The sequence below is a fragment of the Emys orbicularis genome, chromosome 13 (genome assembly GCF_028017835.1).
Source record: "Emys orbicularis isolate rEmyOrb1 chromosome 13, rEmyOrb1.hap1, whole genome shotgun sequence".
NCBI classification, from domain to species: Eukaryota; Metazoa; Chordata; order Testudines; family Emydidae; genus Emys; species Emys orbicularis.
Genome location: NC_088695.1, coordinates 21,897,103 through 21,919,018, shown reverse-complemented (window position 1 = coordinate 21,919,018; position 21,916 = coordinate 21,897,103). Strand labels below are relative to the sequence as shown.

General features: G+C 45.1%; 1 protein-coding gene and 1 pseudogene across 1 annotated transcript in view; both read right to left on the bottom strand.

Annotated features, from left to right (window-relative positions):
- LOC135887580 (zinc finger protein 420-like) overlaps window positions 1-21,916 on the bottom strand; it is a 411,396-nt pseudogene that overhangs the window by 149,703 nt on the left and 239,777 nt on the right.
- The window catches only part of LOC135887682 (butyrophilin subfamily 1 member A1-like), a 47,135-nt gene that overhangs the window by 17,006 nt on the left and 8,213 nt on the right, over window positions 1-21,916 (bottom strand). Inside the window, exons 3-4 of the mRNA XM_065415409.1 lie at window positions 13,046-13,405; window positions 2,476-2,757 (exon numbers count right to left, since the gene is read on the bottom strand). Of these exons, the coding sequence (XP_065271481.1) occupies window positions 2,476-2,757; window positions 13,046-13,405 (642 nt within the window). The remainder of the gene's footprint in view (window positions 1-2,475; window positions 2,758-13,045; window positions 13,406-21,916) is intronic.

Below are 21,916 nucleotides of genomic sequence, written 5' to 3'. Positions count from 1 at the left end.
GTCTACATCAGGACTTAGGTTGGTTTAATTATGTCACTCAGGGGTGTGGATTTTTCACACCCCACAGCAAAGTAGCGGGGTCAATCTAATTTTCTAGTCTAGACCAGCCCTAACCACGTCTACACTGCAGAGTTAACTGAGCTGATCAGTGGGATGAATGTGGGAATTTTGGTAATATTTTTATGATTCCTATGCACAGCTCACTTTCCCTCTGGGCTTTGTACTGCTATGCATTGAATGTAAAGGGAAGGGATGAAGTGTTTGACTCACCTAGCAGCCTGGCTGGAGACCAGAGTCATTAACAAACTGAATAAAGTCTACACATGTGAATGGAAGAACCCAAAAAGAGACAATGGAAACCCCAATGGCCAGGACATTCACACCTAGTGGCCAACAGCCAAAAGGAAGGAGATTTCACAGAGCAAAGGCCCCCAACTGGGAGAACAAAGGGAAAAGGTGTCAGGTGGGGCTGTGTTGAGAGCTGAGCTCACAGCGACACAGTTCACACACCTGGGACTGACAGACAAAGAAAAAGAGACAGAAGAAGAGGCAGAGTTGGTTCCTGAAGCAGCATGGCTCAGGGGAGCCCTGGCATTGGCCAGTCTGAACTCTGTCTTAACTTTTGCTTCTCTATGCTAACCTAAAGATGCTGTAGCCAGCCAGGTGACTAATAAACTGTTACCTTGTTTTGCAAAAGTTGCTTATGTCACTGCAGCTACTCATTGAGACCATTTCACCCTGAAGGGACACAGTACTAGCCTCCCACAGGAGTCTGGCCTAGCTGGAATCGGCACAGGAGCCAGAGAGAGAGCCAGGGATTGCTGATACCCAAAGGCCCAGTTTTGGAGTCTTGGAGGCAATAGGCCTGTTTGTGGGTCCTTGGGGCCCTGCACACTAAAGGGGTCTGTGAATAAGTGGACTCACTGCAGGAGTGCCTCCTTGTGGCATAGCAGCTCTCCACCTCTGCCCCCCCGCATTCCCATCGACAGTTGCTCGAGCAGTGCGATGGTCTCTTTTCCTGTGACCCAGGTCACAAGGTTAATCCATCCCTTCCAGGGTAAGAAAGTTACACAAATAAAAGTCCAGTGTCCTTATTTCAAGTCTCCAGCCCCAACTCTGTGCCCCATGGTCTTTTCACATCCTTGCCTCAGGGCTTCCAGTCATCCTTATCTCCCTCTGCAGCCACAGGTCTCGATAAAAGTGACTGGTAGGGGCATCCAGGTCCTCCCATTACACGGGATTCTAGCCTACCGTGGCCATTCTCAGGCCTTCTCCCCTGCAACCTCTCTCAGTCCCCCACCTTCTCTCAGGGCTGGGACTCTCAGAGCCCTCCCCTGGAGTCCCCTAAAAAACCCAAACCACAAGTACAAACTCAAAGCAATTTCCACCCTCCTCAGGCTTGGCCTGTCATGCCTTTCTGCTACTTTGTTTCCCCAGCTTTGTACCTTAACTGAACACCTCCCAGGGCTCTCTCCCTCCCTGGAAGTCCAGAACCTGCCCTTTTTTCAGGGCTTATCACTGGAGCCTATTCCACTCCCAGTGGCTGTTTCATTTCTTATAGCTACTTGCCAGCCTTCTCTAGTCAGGCTAAGATCCCAGGGCTTATTCTTCCCCTAGGTTTCCTCCTCACATACTGTCCACTTTCAGAGAGTGATTGCAGACTCCCTCCCTGCATCCCCCCTTTTGCTTTCAACTTTCTCTGTTTACTGTCCTCTCCCAGCCCCTCCCCAGCTGGGCTTCATCATCCATTCAGCCTAGCTCTCCCTCCAGGTGCAGCCTGGTAGACTAAGTGGTTTCTTTCAGGCCCATATTAACTCATCCAAGGCCTTGTTACAGGCTGGAGCATACACCAGGCCCTTGAATCTGTGACAAGTAGCACCCAGGCCTGAACACCTGGTTTAGTCTAGCCTGGGTGTGAGCAGCCACACTACAAAAGGCCTACCCAAGTTCTAGCTCCTCACTGGTGCTGCATTCACCCCTGTGGGCTGGTCTACACTGGGGGGGGGGGGGGAGGAATCAGTCTAAGATACGCAACTTCAGCTACGAGAATAGCGTAGTTGAAGTCGACGTATCTTAGATCGAATTAAAATTACTTACTTCGCGTCCTCACGGTGCACCGCAGCTCCCCCGTCGACTTTGCTTCCACCTCTCGCCGAGCTGGAGTTCAGCAGTCGACGGGAGAGCGATTGGGGATAAATTTATCGCGTCTACACTACACTACTACTTAGGGTCTGATCAGCTAAGCCAGTGGAAGTTTTACTGAAATCTGGGTAGCATAATGGGGCCATTAGTGTTGCTTTTACACCAATGTAGATTCTGTGTGTAATAAAGAAGCTCTGCAGAAAACAAAGGAACCTGGGTACTACCCAGAGTAAAGGAATATAAAGAGGAGTCAGCAACAAGAACACAAAAGGACATACTTCCCACCAATGTTTGCCATATTTCATTTTATGGGTAGTTTGGATGGGCACTGACCTGTTATGTAAATTGTTGACTCTTTCTCCTGGTTGAGGCGAGGGTTCGTGACAAAACAGGACAAGTCTCTGTTGGAATTTTCTATTGCAACAATGGAAATTTGCATTTGAAACAGGCCATTGGCATCTTTGGATTTTGTTTCTGAAGATGATGCTAAGAGCTGCCCATGGTGATCTCTCCATTGTGCCTCAGGCTCAGGGTACCATCCAGCAGATTCACAAACCACCCGAATCCCTCCATCCTGGTAACCCTCAACCGAAATGCGAGGGTCAGAACCAAAACCTGGACAAGAATGGAATAAACCTGTGTTAACTCCAGACATTCATTTTTGTGAATACGCTGCATAGAGGGTGAGAGTTTAAATCTTCAATAGCAGGAAAATGTCAATTCTCTTTCTGCAGCCCAGTTCCTCATGGACACATGCAATGCTCTGAACACTGAATTGTGATGGTATCACAGAGGGACAGGGCCATAGTCCTCTCACTCTTTCTCTTCCTAGTTGCCAGATTACATAAACCCAAAACCTGGAAGCTTATTTCAGTGTGACCAGCTTGTTCTAAAGAGAGGACAAGATTTAACCAGAGCAAACAGCTCTGTGTGCTAAAGTCCGAGGGCTGGAACACTTAGGTCTGCCCTGTTCTAATTGGTGTGGGATTATTCCATGGTTCCTATTGGAGAGTAGGGGGAAGAGGGAACATGCACCATACTCCTCTCCCCACTCCCCCACATGGGCCTTGGAGACAGTGGATCTGTGCAAGTCCACTGAGAGATCCATAGTTATGATAGAGCTCACATGGAGCCTTACAGCCATCAGCCCTAAAGTCATTTCAACCTGGATCCACACATGGACTTCGGTGTTGCAAATCCTAACTTTTTAGTGCCTAGAAAATCTGGTATCCACAGAGCATTAGTTAGGCACCCAGGTTTGTTATACAATGAAAGAGGAAAGATGAAGCCTGGGAATGGGATCCACAAAACCAGTGTGTTAGGCAAGAAGCCACCTAAACTAGCTGGTGGGATATTGTGATGGTTCTCCGGGTACCTACGACAGTGAGTCCTCTTGTTAGTCCCCGCCTCCAGTGTGAGGGAGTTGCCTGGGCCTGGCTAGGTGTCAGCTCGCTAACACCATCAGCCTTCCAGCCTCTCAAGCGATCTTGTCTAGGCAATGCCAGCCTTGTCTTCGCCTGTCAGGTTAACAATAGGTGCACCCCAATCCCTGAGTCCCTTTGAATCACACCCTTGGGATATCCAGCCCCTGACACTGGATATCCACAGAAATTCCAGATCCCCTGAAACCAAAATAGCAGTTTACCAGTTTTACCTTAAATCTCCACTCCTGTAGATCACACAGCACTTGTAAGCACTTACAATAAAACAGAAGTCGTTTTACTTAAATAAGTGTAAAGATTTAACTAGAAGTGAGAGACAGTAATCGAAACAACTGGTTACAACAAAACAAAACAACAACAAAAAGACATAAAAGGTTAACCTGGGCCTACATTTATTACCGTTCCTATCTCATAAAGTAGGTTTCTCCCACCAAGTTCATTCTCTGGCAGAGCTGGCTAGTTTCACAAGAATCAGCATCCAAAAGTTCATGACATCACCCCTGCTGCAAAAAAGGGCTTCCTCAAGGAAAGGATCCAGAGCAGGGGTGGCCAACCTGAGCCTGAGAAGGAGCCAGAATTTACCAATGTACGTTGCCAAAGAGCCACAGTAATACGTCAGCACCCCCCGCCCCCCCATCAGCTCCCACACCCCGCTCCCAGGGACTCCCACCCACCGGCAGCTCTGCTGATCAGCGCCTCCCCCTCCCTCCCCATCAGCTGTTTTGTGGTATGCAGGAGGCTGGGGGGGGGGGAGGAGGAGGAGTGAGGGCATGGCAGGCTCAGGGGAGGGGGTGGGAAGGGATGGAGTGCAGGCAAGGCGTGTGGCAGAGCCAGGGGTTGAGCTGTGAGCACCCCCCGGCACATTGGGAAGTTGGCACCTGTAGCTCCAGCCCCGAGTCGGTGCTTATACAAGGAGCCGCATATTAACTTCTGAAGAGCCACATGTGGTTCTGGAGCCACAGGTTGGCCACCCCTGATCCAGAGGGTCTTTCCCCTCCTCTGTTATACTCGGTCTTTTGTTTCTATTCACAGAGAAGGTGAACCAGACGCCTGTTGCAATGTTCCCTTTTTACTTGGAAGAAGTTTCAATTGTTTGTAGTTGACTGATGTTTTCTCATTGAAAGTCCTAGGACTGAGCAAGGCTACACAACTGAACCCTGTAGTGCATCACTGGCCAGACAGAGCATCGTGGCAACTCCTTCCTCTCTGAATGGGTCAATACCGAGCCACATTATCTCCTGGGGACTAATCTCTACTCCAAGTCCATGAACGATACTTTCAGAACAAAAACAATATTCTTTAAATATTACTCATACATGTATCTCACAATGATTATGAATCTTGACAAGTTATGAGCTGTCTGACCTACATGTAAGCAGATACCTTACATGTTACTCTTTATGGATCAAATATCCTGCAAGCCATGTATCTGGTGTAATGAGTTTGTCGAGTCTAAGGTGAGATTATTTGCAAAGAACAGGGGACCCTTTCCCAAGGTGTCTCTGTTCACACCTCCCCCCTGACATTGATGGAGTAGCCACTGACTGTTCTGCAGGCATTAGTTCTGGGCTCTCTTTTCTGGACAGGGTGTCCGCTACCATGTTTTTGTTCCCTTTGATGTGCACAGTCTCCATCGCATACTCCTGCAGTGCTATGCTCCAGTGCAACAGCCTACAGCGGGTACCTTTAGAGAGTGATCTGTTAATACCATAAATTTTCTGTTGAACAGATAATGTTTTAATTGTTTGACTGGTCACACAATTGCACCGCACTCTCATTCTATGGCAGCATAATTTTATTTAGTGGGGGTCAATTGAGTAATCAACTTCTTTGTCAGAGACAGCTTTGGGTGTAACCCCAAATACAGCAATGTTTGCCCCAGAGCAAGATGCTGCCCTTCTCTAGAAGGCATAAAGGCGGCTATTCACAGTGATGCTTCTAATAGCAAAATCAGAGGTAAATTCTTTATACAGGAGGGCAGGATGTACAGAGAAACCCAAGTAGGTGAGAATAGGGGCCCTCAAGACCCCTAGAAGCAGCTTGTGGTGCCCAAAAAGTTAGCACACGATGGCCCATTTGGGAAGGGAAAGAACTTTTGAGAGGCTGAACACCAGGATGAATAGACAAACAAATACACATTCCTTCATCCAGGGCAGACTGAGCTTATGCATTGCTTTTAAGAACATAATTCTAGCACATATTCATAACTTTTTCTACATACCCTGTGCTTACATAATACAAGGATATTAATGATCAGTGAGTCAATAATTTTCCAATGATCTCTTACAGGCCACCTTTTAGATACAGATTATGACAAGAGTATGTTAGGTATAGTGAGCATGTCAGGCCTGAGAAGAGCTGCTGACACACAGATTAGTGAACCACAAATCGACCTCTGTGTCACAATAATATTAACAGCTTTACACAAAGACATGTCAGTACCAATAAGTATGTTTGAAACGTATCTTTTAAACATTCCCACTCCAACTCCATTTCAGCTAAGAGTACAATAGTTTCAAATTTTCCCAAGGAAAGGAGTTTTACACTCTCCCCATAGAAAGTGTCTCTTGCCTGGAGAGACAACGTGAATATTCATGGCAAGAATGACTATAGACTTTAAAACGGACTCAGGAGCTGATGTGACAATCATCTCAGAAGGGATGTAAAATTACCTTCAGCCCCTCCCAGAGCTGAAATCACATGACACGGCTCTGACTAGCCCTGAGGGTACTCAGAACTGCGTGGGCCAGTTCACTACAGAAACAACTTACACTCTGAGTGTAAGGCTTTGTCTTTCTATGTGATCAAAGGATCAAAACCCAACAAACTTCTCAAAGACAGTGTGGCAGCCATGATGGGCCTAGTGAGACAGGTGGAAGAACTCAGATTATTTGGTAATATTGGACTTCTGAAAGAAGATCAGGACAACTAACCTTAAGAGACAATGCTGAAACCTATAGAGTACATACACCTCAGAGTATTCCTATCCCATTGCTTCATAAAGTGGAAACTGAGTTCAAGAGACTAACAGATTAGCATACTTGAGAAAATCTCTGAGCCAACAGCATGGTGTGCCTCAGTGGCACCAGTTATAAAGAAAATTAACAAATATGAATCTGTGTGGCTCTTAAAAGACAATGAAACAATTGCGAGAGAAAAATATATCCTTCTAACACTGTATGATTTCCTCCCCAAAGTGAAAGGAGCTATAGAATTCTTCATGCTGGATGCCTTGAATGGATTGTGGCAAATTTCTTTAGCCAAAGAGTGCGCTAAACTGACTACTTTAATCTCACCCTTTGGAAGATTTTGCTTTCAAAGATTACCTTTTGGGATTACCAGCGCACCTGAAATTTTCCCAAGACAGATGGCAGAAATGTTAATGAACACAAATGGAGCTGCAGTCTTCATGGATGATATTTTGATATATGGGTCTTCAATAGAAGAATGCACCAAAACCCTCAATGAAGTTCTAAACTTAATCAGTGTGGACTGAACCTAAACAAGGAAATGTGGGTTTTCCTCCTACCCAAATTGAGTTTTTGGGACAAACAATAAACAAAGATGGAATCAATGTTAGCTCTGAAAAAATAAAAGAAATTTGAGAAATGAATGCACCAGAAATGAGAAGCATACTCAGGATGGCAAATTACTTTGGTCTATACCTACAAGACCTTTCCACAATGACAAAACCACTGAATGAACTGTTAAAGTCCAACACTTCTTCTCTATGGGGGCCAAATCAAGAAATTGCCTTCAAAAATGTAAAAAAAATTCTCAACCGCTCCAGTTCCCAAATGCTAGGATGTGAACAAACCCACAATGATCAGTGTGTACGCAAGCAGCTCTGGCCTAGGTGGTGTATTGATTCAACAACATGGATCTGAGTGGAACCAGTTGCATTTTGCTCTCATACACTCACAGAAGCAGAAAAACTATATGCACAGATTGAAAAGGAGTGCCTGGCAAGCGTATGGGCACTGAGAACTTCTACAGATATCTGTGTGGATTGGATTAGGCTACACTGGTAAGACACCATAAATCACTTGTAATCCTGGATCAAGCACCACTGAGATGCCAATATCTATTGATAAGGTTAGTGCAATTTAAAACCAATTGCTACATATGTTCATGGGAAAAATCTGGTAGTAGCAGATACTCCATCATGGAGCCCAACATCACATTCAACTACCCATGAGCTCAAAGATGAAGTACAGGCATTTATGGATGCATACAGACCAGTGTCAGAAAAAAGTCTACACCAGCTACAAAAAGCAATCTGAACAGATATGCTACTTTAAGAAGTTCTAAATTACAGGCATCTAAAAGACATTAAGGAAGTGACATGAGACTACTTTGCGATACATGGACAATTAAGCAAGTTAAATGGACTAGTGATTAGCCCAATTATTATTTAATTAAAGTGGAACACTTCAACAAGAGAGACTGAGAGAAACAGAAAGACCCATGTCTCAAGATCCCATAGTTGAGTGGTTCAAATCCCTTCCCCTTCTCGGGGGGTTGGGTGGGGGAGAATTACCATGGTCTCCCACATCCTGAGTCAGTTCTCTAACCCCTGAATTAAAAGTTACCAAGGGAGGGAACACTGCCCCCAGGGCCATTTTGTATGGAGGTCAGTGTGCTCACAGCATGCCTACTGGATCAGACCCAGCACGCAAAATAGGTGTTCCTCTGCATATCTTCCCCCAGTTTGTGGATCACTCTGGGGATTTGGTAGCAGACAAGTGTCTGGAGGCCTAGACCGAGGCAGCAGTGTGCATGCTCAGAGGCAGAAACTTAGGTGCCTAGTGTCACAGAACCACAGGATCTGTACTATGCCCCAGCTTTTAAACAGTCCCTTGGAGGAAGCCCTTTCGTGTGGCAAACCCCCAAGGGCTCCTACTCTTCCTTAAGGGTAGGCCCTGAGATCTCCATGCTTTTGAATCTGAGTCTCTGGGCTCCAGCACTCGTGCTTTACGCCATGAGCTCTGCCCAGCAAGTCCAAATGAGAGAGAGTTCAACTGGTCAGAGACTTTGGGTATGTCTACACTACAAAATTAGGTCAATTTAATAGAAGTCGATTTTTTAGAAATCGATTTGATACAGTCGATTGTGTGTGTCCCCACTAAGCGCATTAAGTCGGCAGTGTGCGTCCACGGTACCGAGGCTAGCGTCGACTTCCGGAGCGTTGCACTGTGGTAGCTATCCCACAGTTCCCGCAGTCTCCGCCATCCATTGGAATTCTGGGTTGAGCTCCCAATGCCTGACGGGGCAAAAACATTGTCGCGGGTGGTTCTGGGTACATGTCATCAGGCCTCCCCTCCCTCCCTCCCTCCATGAAAGCAATGGCAAAAAATCGTTTCTCGCCTTTTTTCCTGGATTACCCGTGCAGACGACATACCACGGCAAGCATGGAGCCTACTCAGCTCACTGTCACCGTATGTCTCCTGGGTGCTGCTGGCAGACGCGATACTGCAGTGCTACACATCAGCATCCCCTTGCCTTGCCTTGCCTTGTGGATGGCAGACGGTAGACGGTGCAATAGAACTGCTAACCGTCATCGTCGTCCCGTGGGTGCTCCTGGCTGGCCTCGGTGAGGTCGGTCGGGGGCGCCTGGACAAAAATGGGAATAACTCCAGGTCATTCTCTTCTTTAAGTTTCGTCTAATGGAGATACAGTACTGCCTGGAATATCATGCCAGCTGGAGGCTTCTGCCTCAGGCTGCTCTCCCAGCCGGCAGCACCACATGGTCACACCTACCCCAGCCTATCCCTTGCTCCCATGGCTCATGAAGCCTGGACAGTAGTAAGGAGCAGTTCAACTATAAGCTGAGCAAGTGCATAATGGTGGTAGAATGTGCCTTTGGACGTTTAAAAGCACGCTGGCGCAGTTTACTGACTCGGTTAGACCTCGGCAAAACCAATATTCTCATCATTATTACTGCTTCTGTGTGCTCCACAATATCTGTGAGAGTAAGGGGGAGATGTTTATGGCGGGGTGGGAGGTTGAGGCAAATCGCCTGGCTGCTGATTACACGCAGCCAGACACCAAGGCTGTTAGAAGAGCACAGCAGGGTGCGCTGTGCATCAGAGAAGCTTTGAAAACCAGTTTCATGACTGGCCAGGCTACGGTGTGAAAGTTCTGTTTGTTTCTCCTTGATGAAAACCTGCCCCCTTGGTTCACTCTACTTCCCTGTAAGCTAACCGCCCTCCCCTCCCCCCTTTGATTTCTGCTTGTAGAGGCAATAAAGTCATTGTTGTTTCAAATTCATGCATTCTTTATTAATTCGTCACACAAATGGAGGGATAACTGCCAAGGTAGCCCGGGAGGGGTGGAGGAGGAGGGAAGCACAGGGATGGGGTAGTTGTAGGGGCACCCCATAGAATGGCATGCAGCTCATCATAGAAGTGGCATATCTGGGGCTCTGACCCAGAGCGGCCGTTTGCCTCTCTGGTTCTTTGGTAGGCTTGCCTGAGCTCCTTAAGTTTCACGCGGCACTGCTGCGGATCCCTGTTATAGCCTCTGTCCTTCATGCCCTTGGAGATTTTTTCAAATATTCAGGCATTTCGTCTTTTGGAATGGAGTTCTGATAGCACGGATTCATCTCCCCAAACAGCGATCAGATCCAGTACCTCCCGTTCGGTCCATGCTGGAGCTCTTTTGCGATTCTGGGACTGCATGGTCACCTGTGCTGATGAGTTCTGCTTGGTCACCTGTGCTGATCAGCTCGCCACGCTGGCCAAACAGGAAATGAAATTCAAAAGTTTGCGGGGCTTTTCCTGTCTACCTGGCCAGTGCATCTGAGTTGAGAGTGCTGTCCAGAGCGGTCACAATGGAGCACTCTGGGATAGCTCCTGGAGGCCAATACCATCAAATTGTGTCCACACTACCCCAAATTCGACCCTTATCGGGGAGGAGTATAGAAATCAATTTTAAGAGCCCTTTAAGTGGACAAAAATGGCTTTGTCGTGTGGATGGGTGCAGGGTTAAATCAATCTAACGCTGCTAAATTCAACCTAAACTCGTAGTGTAGACCAGGGCTATTACACTGCTCAGTGGCCAGTGCACCTCGGCAAGTATTTGCAATGACACTCAGCAGCTTTTTCAAAACAGAACAGGGTTTATTAGTCAGCTGGAGCACAGCATGTAGAAGTCCTTAGGTTAGCACAGATAAGCAAATGTTAAGACAGACCATTCTGGCCAAGCCAGTGCTAAATCTAGCCACGCTGCTGTGGACTTTTTTTTTTTTTTTCCTTTGGCTCTCCTCTTTATCAGTCCCATGTGAGAGCTACTGAGTCCCTCCAAAACCAACTCTTTTCCCTCACCTGACACTTTCTGGTGCATTGTCCAATTCCTGCAGCCCCAAGCTGAGTTCACATGCTCTGTCTGTTGGAGCTTACTGTTAGGTTTTAATTGTCCAGTCATTGGGTTGATTTCAACCAGTCATTTAATGACCCTTTTATACCTCCCTGGACAGTTACACGATACAACACCTTACATCTCCTGCTTTCCCCCCCCCCCCCCCCAAGAGCAGCTTTTTAACCCTTTTGCACCCACTGGGTAGCAATGCAAAGTACAGAGGGAAACCAAGTCATGCATAGGAATAGTAAAAATATTCCCACTTCATACACCTAGGGAACATTTAGAGCAGAGATTTAGGTGCCTACATGGTTAGCAGCTAAGTGGGAGTTTGCAAGATCACAGTTATGCCTAAAACTGGGACTCAGGCACATAAATCATTCCAGACACTCAGGAGTAGAAAACTGCCAGAGCAGGGCCAGAGAGATGCTGTTCTGCCCTGGTGTAAGTGCCCAACTGAAGAGCAGGTTTGCCAGTCTACATATTAAAGAACACTCAAACCTCTACCTTTGCTGCAGGAAGGAGAGTGCACATATAGAACCCAAATGGTCCCTGACAGTCTGATCCTGTCAAAGATACATTGTACCCACCCCTATCCTATGTGATACAGACCCAGACAGTGAAGAGATGTTCAGACATAATCACAGACATTTGTTCAAATCACAGGAAGTTAATTTGAATTCAGTTGGTTTGGCTACAGCCCAAGAAGTTCTGTTTCTGGACAAGATGACTGATCAAATAAGAGGCTCTTTATCTATACCTAGTGATTTGCTGCCAGAGTCACAGAGAATCCATAAGACAATGACAAGTATTATTTTGTGCTGACACTGACAAGTATTGTTCTGCTGTGTCATAAAACCAGCTGAAAGATTGAGTTAATAATCATGTTATGAAGTAAATATTTAAACAAAGTGGTTTATGCTAAATGGTGTTTCTCTGAAATATCTGATTAGAGCAAATCTCCAGTCTAAAGTTAATAGTAAATCTGATGTTTTCTCTTTTTCTTTCCTAAGACAAAAATCAAACAAAGGACGGTTGGGGAAACCAAGGCACAGAGAAGGAAAGTGACTTCCCAGGGTCACACAGTAGGTCTGTAATAGACCAGGGAACAGAACTCAGATTTTCTGAGTCTCAGACCAGTGTCCTACATGCTAGACCACACAGCAATGCCACCACCCTTGGACTTGTTCTTTAAAATAATTTCTTACATGTACAACTGCTGTCTACAAATCATAAATGTGTACATGAATAAAACATGACATGGCTCCAGAACATGACAGCACCCTCCCAATGAGTTCCTTCCTCATCCACTAAAGGGCCCACCACTCCTCTGTACACAGGCTGTGAGTAGAGGAGCAACACCAGTGGTTCTCCAAAGAGAGCAGCTGGTCCTGCTCCACAGAAATGGCACCATGTGAGTCCCTACAGACAACACATCCTGTTGTTGCTGCTGATCATCTGAAAGAAATGTCACTTTCCCTCTCTTGACAATGCTACCATCCTCACCAAGGCCTCCATCCCTGTGGAGACCTGCAAGTGAATTCATAATACAGGGGTGCCCATGGGACCCACAGCTCACCTGTTTTTCATACAGGTGGCAGAGGTCTGTTTCTTGCAGCCTCTGCGAGCTAGGCCCACACTGGGGTGATGTGGTGGGTCTTATTCATCTTCCTTCTCCATTTCCCTTCTGATCCCTTTCCTGTGTTGCTGTCCTCCATTCTGTCTCCTCGATCTCCTCCCCTTTAATAATCCCATTAAATGATTTCTGAAATGGTGGCTGCAATCTTGCAGCTTTCATAGAAATGCAATCATTTTGTGATTAAACAGATTTCATTTCTTAATTGAATGAATTTCAGCTAATTCAGGAATTATTACAAACAAACTTTCACAGACAGAGAATAATAAAGCGGCAGGAAAATCCGCAACTGAAATGACAGGTGAAATCCTGGCCCCGTTGAAGTCAATAGGAATTTTACCACTGACTTCAATGGGGCCAGGTTTCCAGCCTAAGTTTGTAACTTGTGAAACTGACTGAATGGGCCTTTACTGAGTCAAACAGTTTAATTTACTTCTCCTATTGGGAAATCCAAATATTGACTAACCTGCTACTTTGAGCTCCAACATAGCTTCTCCATAAAATGTACTTGATTGGATGAAACAGCTGTAGTGTCCTTCATCAGCAGGTGTGATTCTGTATATTCTCAATGCAATGTTTCCATCGGCAATACCATCTCTCAGAAGCTCTGTCCTTCCCTGATATGCTGGAATCTGCTTTTCATAGTGATCTATTCCATCCCGATATAGATGTACAACTTCAAGGAACTGAGTCCGGTACCATCTCACCTCCATGTTTTCCGCGCTCATCCTGGGCAACAGGTGACAGGGTAACACAATTTCCTTACCAGCAATGGCTGTGATGGGGTGATCAGGTCCATTGACTTTGAAATTCCCTGTCAAAGGAACTAAGACACAGAATTTTATCTGGAAGGAACTGAGAATAGGTACATCTAAGAAATAAAATAAAACAGACCTCACAGAGATCTTCAAAATACAGTTTAAACACAGGAAATTCAGAGTTAAAGTTAAATCTACAAGAAACCCAGTCCTTGGAAGGTCTGGAAATTTAAAGTTAAGGGCCTCAAATCTCTTCCCTTTGGTCCCTTAGTGTTGCCCTGAGAAAAATCAGAAATTCAGATTGTTTTATTCATCCCCTGGAAACCATTTCATTTATCAATGACTGCAATAACTAGAAAGCTTTCTACAGCTTCAAGCACCCTATAGTGGTGGGCAGGTGTAGTCGGGGTTGGGGGGCTCCAATGAGCTATTAAGGTCTTTTGGAGATGTGGAATGCCCCAGTTCTGCAGCCATGCCATGCCCACTGCCCCCAAGACCCACAGTCTTCCCACCTTCTACAGGCCTTGTGCATTCCATTTACTATATTAGTTGTTCTGCAGGAAAGAGATACTGGTGTTAGCAGGCACCTTGGAGAATAGGGGATGTAGCAGAGAAAGGAATAATCCCTTTCCCACACCACATTAAATATATGAATTAGTTTACAAATAGCTGGTTTAATTATTTCCAGTGTTGAAGGAATGACAAATCATTGAAATGATCGAAATGCAAAGTATTTTAACAACATCCAAAGTATGGTAAACAACATTAGAATAGAACAGTAGCTCTGCTGTAGTTAAGGTTGAGAGCTGCTTACTGTTACACATATTATTCTTCTAAGGGCTTGTCTACATTACCAGCTGGCTCAACGGGCAGCGATCCAGCAGTGGGTCGATTTATCGCATCTAGTCTAGATGCAATAAATCGACCGCCGAGCGCTCTCCCGTCGACTCCGGTACTCCACCAGGGCGAAAGGCGCAGGCAGAGTCGACGGGGGAGCGTCAGCCATCGACTTACCACAGTGATGACACCGTGGTAAGTAGATCTAAGTACATCGACTTCAGCTACGTTATTCATGTATTGAAGTTGCGTAACTTAGATCGATCCCCCCCAGTGTAGACCAGTCCTCAGCACTCTAAAATCGACATGCTGACTTGGATTTTCTTGAAAGTAGCGTGCCTCATAGGAGTCTGGAGTAGGGTTAGTGATGTAAATATGGGGTCATTTTAGCACAGGTTTCCCAAGATATCACATGACATCAAAGTCTTCTAGCTCTTATTTGGAAAAGTTATTGAGAGTAAAATTGAGAACTCCATCATGGGCCAAGCCAAACTGATTCTCCAAAGAAAGTGAAATGTGCATGGGCAGGAAAACTAGGGCTCTCATGTAAACGAAAGTGTTTGCTGGCAGCCTAAAATCAGATTAACTGTGTTTTTCTAGGTGACATGTTGTAGCCATTGAACCTGAGAAGCATCTATGTACTGTAAATTCAAGTCCCACCCACAGCAGCTTTCTGAGAATGTGTTGTGCATGTTAGTTGCTGTCTGTCTGCACTGGGCAAGGGCTCCTTTTGGAAGTTTCATCCTGAAACCAAGGCTTCTAGTTAAAGCCAATATTTCAAAGGGCTCTAAAATCCACACATGTACTCCAATTTCACTTTAGAAGTGATGTAAGTGTCACTATCTACAAGTGGCCAGTGTCTGTGAGGATATTTTCACATCACCAAAAAGTTTTACTCCCATCCAAAGCTCTTTGGAACTTTTTGCTCCCTTCTTTATTTTCTTTCAGCCACCAGAGGGGGACTCTCTCAGGGAGCCCCTGAGGCAAAATTTTTGTTTCTGTGGAATTTTCTGGCTGTGACAGTCCCTGCCCATTCCCTTCCAATGGGGAATTCAGCTCTGTGACAATGTTTGCAGCCTCAGTTTCTACAGCTACATTCTCTGATTCAGGGGCAGCCACACTGAGATCTTGTCCCACTAGTACCTTTTCAGATGGTCCTTATGGATAACTTTGTGTTTAGTCCTGGGATGCAGCTGTATCCTATACATCACTTCATTTGTTTAGGTCAGTACTCTATAGGTTCCCTTCCAAGTGTTACCGAAATATTGGGTCTACCTAGCTGAGAGCCAATAACAGCCAGACAGGGATAAGGAAGAGTTGCTTTATTCTGCAGAAGAAAGGAGAGCTTTGCACCTTGGTACAAAAACACCTTGCCAATGACATATGTAACTACTGTAAGCAGCTTGGCCACTGGAACAGAGAGTGTCCGAACCGACCTACCGGACGACAACCCCGTCGCCCAGACCGACCTCAACAACAGATGGCTGTAACAAAAATAGACGCTGTTGCTAATGAGAAATGACGGCAACCAGGGGGTCCTCTTGTCACCTATTTAAATAATTTTACCACTTATGTTTGTTCCTCCACAGACCCCCAGGTTCGCCTAACATTGGGAGGAACCACCTATTCTTGTCTTTTGGATTCAGGGGCTGCACTTTCTACTGTTACTGCCAAGCCGGAGAGAGGAAGCCTTACAGATAAGAGCATTCCGGTAATGGGTATAGGCGGGAAGCCATTTGACTGTTCTGTATTACAGGAGGCTGCTGTAGAAATCTCTGGTGTCTCCGCCTCCCATGCCTTTCTGCTAGCCCCAGATTCCCCAGTTAACCTCTTAGGCAAAGATCTGTTGTGTAAACTATGTGCTCAGATTTTCTTTTCAGATGACAAAATCATTCTTCGGTTGCCTCAAACCCAACTTCCCCAGCTGTGTGCTGTTCTAACCCAAGTTTCAAAGGACCCGATCCTGCCTGCGGACCCAATCTTACCCAAGCAACTCAGACAAAAGGTAAACATCTCCCTGTGGGGCACTTCAAGGGCAGACTTGGAAACTCTCCAGACAGAGCCAGTGCGTATAACCCTGAAGCCAGGCATTGAAATTTCTCGGATTCGTCAGTATCCCATCCCCCAAAAAGCTCTGCTTGGCCTCCGGAGTCTTATCACCACATTCCTGCGGTTGGGAGTGCTGGCACACCAAGTCTCCTTTCAACACTCCCATTCTGCCAGTCAAAAAGCCTGACATGAACTCAAAAAAAAAACACGGTATACCGATTTGTCCAGGACTTACGTGCAATAAATAAGGTTGTTCAAGCTAGACACAATGTGGTACCAAACCCTCACACAATCCGGACTGCCATTCCAGCAGGTACTGCTTGTTATTCAGTAATAAACTTGTATAATGCTTTTTTTAGTATTCCTCTAAATAAAAACAGCTGGAATATCTTTGCATTCACATGAACGGACCCAAAAACTAAAAAAGCAGAACAACTGACCTGGACTTGGCTCCCGCAAAAATATGTTAAGTCCCCAACTATTTTTTCCTCTATCCTGACACGTGACTTAGCTAATATCAGCCTACCGGGTAAGTCTACGTATCTCTTGTATGTAAATAACGTCCTGGTTTGTTCTCCGGATCAGGTAACATGTGAAACGGACACTATTTACTTGCTAAATTGCTTGGCAAACAAGGGACATAAAGTATCTCCTTCTAAGTTGCAGTTTGCCAAAGACAAGGTAACTTATCTTGGTCATGTACTCACCCCTGGGTATCGAGCGTTATCTAGTACCCGTATTCAGTCAATTCTTAATATTCCCCGACCAGAAACAAAACGCGAAATGCGGGGATTTTTAGGCCTTGCAGGATTCTGCCGTTCCTGGATTCCAGGCTTTGGGAAGATGGCAAAACCCCTCTTTAAACAGATCACCCATAATGCTAAGGAGCCCCTTCACTGGGACTCTGGGGCCGTCAAAGCCTTCCAGGAAATTAAAACAGCCTTGGCCTCAGCCCCAGCCCTTGGACTCCCCAATTATTGCAAACCCTTTTTTCTCTATGTACATAAGCGACTTGGGGTGGCCTCTGGTGTCCTTATTCAGGCCTATTTCTCCCAAAAATTGGATGCTGTGGCACAAGGCTTTCCTGGCTGTCTCCGAGCAGTGGTTGCTGCTGGTCTCCTGGTACCCCAAGCAAAAAAAATTACCTTGGGCCATCCACTGACCCTACGGACCCCTCATGCAGCTCAACAACTGTTAGTCCAAAAGGGCACGCAACATTTAACCTCTCAAAAATTAACGCATTTAAAAGTTTCTTTATTATCCAGAACCAATTTAAAAATTAAACAGTGCCATACCTTGAACCCTGCAACCCTTTTACCGTTCCCGGACTATAATCACGAGCCCTCACATAATTGTCTTCAAATAGTGCAACATCAAAAAAAACCTCGAGTAGACCTTTCAGATGTGCCCATTCCAAATGCTAAACTAAAACTGTACACTAATGGTTCAGCACGGATCATAAAGAGCCAACGGGTATCTGGGTTTGCAGTAACTACTCAGTTTAATGTATTACAGTCTGCTCCCCTGGGACCTTCCACCTCAGCCCAGGCGGCAAAATTAATAGCCCTCACCCGAGCATGCGAGTTGGCAGCAGGTCAGTCGGTAAACATATATACTGACTCAAAATATGCCTTTGGTGTTTGCCATGCCACAGGCCAACTGTGGGCAAAGCGTGGCTTTATTACCTCCAGTGGCACTAAGGTAGCACATGGGCCCCTGATCCTGAAATTATTGGAAACCATACATCTGCCATCTAAAATTGCCATCGTCCATGTTCAAGCCCATCAAAAAAAAAAAAACAATCCCACCGTTTGTGGGAATTGGTTGGCTAATTCAGCTTCAAAAGCAGCCTCCCTACAGCCATATGTTACCAACCAGATGGTACTCACATCCTCCACCCCGCCAACTCCAGTCCCAGACCCTTTTACCCCTGAGACATCAGAGATCGAGCGTTAAAAAAGCATGGGGGCCACCAACCCCCCCCCAAAAAAGTGGCAACTGCCAAATAAAAAAAAAGCATTGCCCCGAGCTGCTCTGCGGCCTGCCCTATTTAAACTACACCAGAAAACCCATGGTGGCGCAGAGGCCATAGCAGCTACTATAAATAAACTTTAATATGCTCCTAAAATATTCCAAAAAGCCAAACGAGTCCTTGCCACTTGTAACATCTGTGCAAAATTCAATCCAAGGGAAAAACCTAAAGGCCCCCCCAGAGCCAGGTTATGGGCATACACACCCTTCAAGCAACTTCAAATTAACTACTCAAAAAATGCCTAAATGCCAGGGCTACAAGTACCTCCTTGTAATCGTGTGCCAACTAACTGGTTGGACTAAAGCATTCCCGACTAGACGAGCAACTGCCTTAAAAGTAAAAAAAACCTTATTAAACTATGTCATTCCTAGGTTTGGCCCCCCTAGGTCTATTAACTCTAATCAAAAAACTCATTTTACTCCCCAAATTATTCAAAACATTGCAAAAGCCCTAGGTATTAACTGGCTTCTACACACCCCTTAAAAACCACCATCTTCAAAACAAGTAAAAAAAATAAACCAAACTTTAAAACTTAAACTCTCTAAGCTGTGTGCTCAAACCGGGTTAAAATGGCTTCAAGCTCTGCCTTTGGCCCTCTTGGCAGTTCGAACTGCCCCTAGAGGCCGGCTCCGTCTCTCACCCTTTAAACTTTTATTTGGCAGGCCATACACCGAATTTGCTAATCCAGGATTTGTAACTGATTTAGCCACTTGAGGTGACAAAAAGCTAACCAAATATGTTGTTTCCCTTCAAACCACTCTCAAATCTCTCCACAGGTATGCGGCTCAATTTCAGTCCCTACCCGCTAATGTTCCTGCCCACCGGATCGCTCCAGAAAACTGGGTCTATGTAAAAAAGTAAAAACACGAGCCTCTCCAACCCCGGTGGGCGGGCCCTTTCCAAGTCCTTCTTACCTCTCACACTGCTATTCAAGTAAAAAAGCAAAACACTTGAATACACCACACCCGAGTCAAGCTAGCCCCTAGGACGGGGCCAGAAGCAGACGACTTCGGACCTCGAGGGAGCACCGCCAGCTCTTCCCACCGCAACCCGCAAAAGCCAAAAGCAAACAATACCTGAAAAGCTGAACCTCTTAAAAAACTAAAGCTTCTGTTCCGGCAAACAAAATCCTAAAACTTTATAACTATGGGTTCTCAGACGGTGCTGCAGTGACTATTGCTTTTGGCTTTGCCCCTTGTACAAGCTAACCCACACCCAGCCGCTAAATCTCTTCAGCAAATAGCCATGTTAAAACACTTATCTGATTGTTGGCTGTGTCACAAAACCCGCTCTAAAAAAAAAAAAAAATTATGGGCTGTACCTGCAAATCTTTCTAAAGTACTCTCCTTACAGGTAAAACGAAAAACTAAATGGGCATAAATTAAAAAATATCAATATAACAAATATAAAAAATAATCTAAAGTTTAGCATTATTACTGGGCAGCTAAGGGGGTCCCTCTTTTTAAAGTTCTTAAAATCGAGTATAACCTGCCCCTTTATTTAAAAAATACTAAAAAAAAAATAAAAAAAAAGTGGGCTACCTTCCCCTAAAGGCCTGTAATCAAACCCTTCGGTTTGAGGTAAAAAATAAAACCTTTTACCCTTTAAATACCCCTAAAAATGCCCCAAACCCCCATTGTCTCCTGCACATAGCCATTACTGTAAGACCAACAAGCATTTGTTATCAAGGGCAATGGTTTCCCTCATTCCTCCCATTAGGCCCCATAAATAAAACACATATGTATTATATAAATATTTACTCTGGCATTCTGTTGCCCCACACATCCCTTAAAAAAATATCTAAATGCCCGAAATCCATAAAATCACTTGCAAGTTTTAAAGCTAACATATTTAAAATTACGTATTGTGGGGCCATTTTAAACAATACCCATGCCCTAAAAAACTTAAATGTTTCCCATTAAAAGTGCCAGAACCGGCTAGTAAGTAACTCCGGGCGCTAAAATAAATGGGTAACCTGGTGCCATCAAGTTGCGGGTAATACCCTTACCCTCTATTTAAAAACCCCTGGCTTATATTTTCTCTGTGGCCACAATGTCTACAAAGCTCTCCCTTCAGGTTGGCAAGGTCGGTGCAGTATGGCCCGGGTGTTACCAAATGTCCAAGTAAACAACACATTGGATGCCAGCCAAATCCTCAACCTAAGCAGCTATGCCCATAAGTTTTTCACCCTCCCCCTTTATAAAAACTCAAGCAAAACGTGCCAACAATCCCCTAATAGTCAGGCAAATGGGGTTTCACTCCTTTGTTCGTGCGCTCATTCCTAAATTAAAAATAGCCAAGCTAAAAAAAGCAATAATAAATATTTCTGCAAAACTAAAAAAAATAGCCAATGCATCAATAAACGCTTTCCAAAAATTAAAACAAAAAATTAATAAAATGGCAAAAATAGCTTTGCAAAATAAACATGTATTAAATGCTATAAATGCTAAATTAAAAAAAGCTTGTGCTCGCATCAAAAAAAAATATTGTTTCTATGTTAATCATTCTGGCTTAATTAAGCAAAATTTACAAGCCATTAAAAATGCTGCTGTTGTTTTCCATGCTGTATCTCTTAATCACACCTTTAGTTTTAAAAACCTCCTTCCAGACCTTGGGTCATAGTTTACAAAGCTCTTTCAAACAATTGTTAAATAAATCTTTTTCTTTCTTTTCTTCCTATGTATTAGCTAAATAATAATACAATGTGCCAAATGCCTATATAATGCTATAATCAAAAGCTCTGCTGTCCATAAAAAAACCCAGTATCTGTCCCTCCAGCTTAATCGCAAATTGCGTAACGGGCCTGACAATTTTTGAAAAATTGTCAGGCCCGAACGGGGGACTGTGAAAGTTACTAGTGACCCCCCTTAATCCCAGCAGTCGTTATGTCAGCCAGCGGCCATTAAGGGGAAGCAAACACCTTAAAAACACAGTAGCCTGAACTTTTCAACTGTTTTCCCTTCAAGGCCTTAAGGTAGTTGGAGCTGGTCCCAAGCTGGTTTTCACTGACCAGATAGCAAAAGCACGGATCTGACCGCCACCAATCAAGTGTTAACACTGCAAAGACCTTAGTCTAAATGTATATAAAAAAATCTATAAAATGTGTGTAAAACAGAGTTTTTGTACCAAGGTGCAAGGCTCTCCTTTCTTCTGCAGAATAAAGCAACTCTTCCTTATCCCTGTCTGGCTGTTATTGGCTCTCAGCTAGGTGGACCCGATATTTCGGTAACAGTTTCTGGCGACTCCGCCGGGACTCTCCTAGCTCGGACATTGGACTCCGGACGGCTGCGGCGAACTGGGAACGGCGCCAACGGGGTGCTTAGCCCCTTTTCCTCACTTCACCGCGGCCCCTGGGGTTCGTGCTCTGATAAGGTGAGTCCTAATAGGATAAGGAGACACTATCTGGTTCTGGTTCTGGTCTGGTTAACCGGTTAATGAATTTCTGTCTTATAAATTTGGGCATTAGGTGTGTGGACGGAACTAAGCCTCTCATTCGTAATTCCTCAGAGTGGAAGCCATCGCGTGCAATAAAGCTCTGAGGTCGAATTGGGATCCTTCTGTCCCGTCCCCTGTAGCGGTCAGTATTAGTAGAAATTCCTGTAATAGGATCCTATTAGGCCATAATTCCCTCTGTTCTCTGTGTAATTCTCTGTTAGAGTGT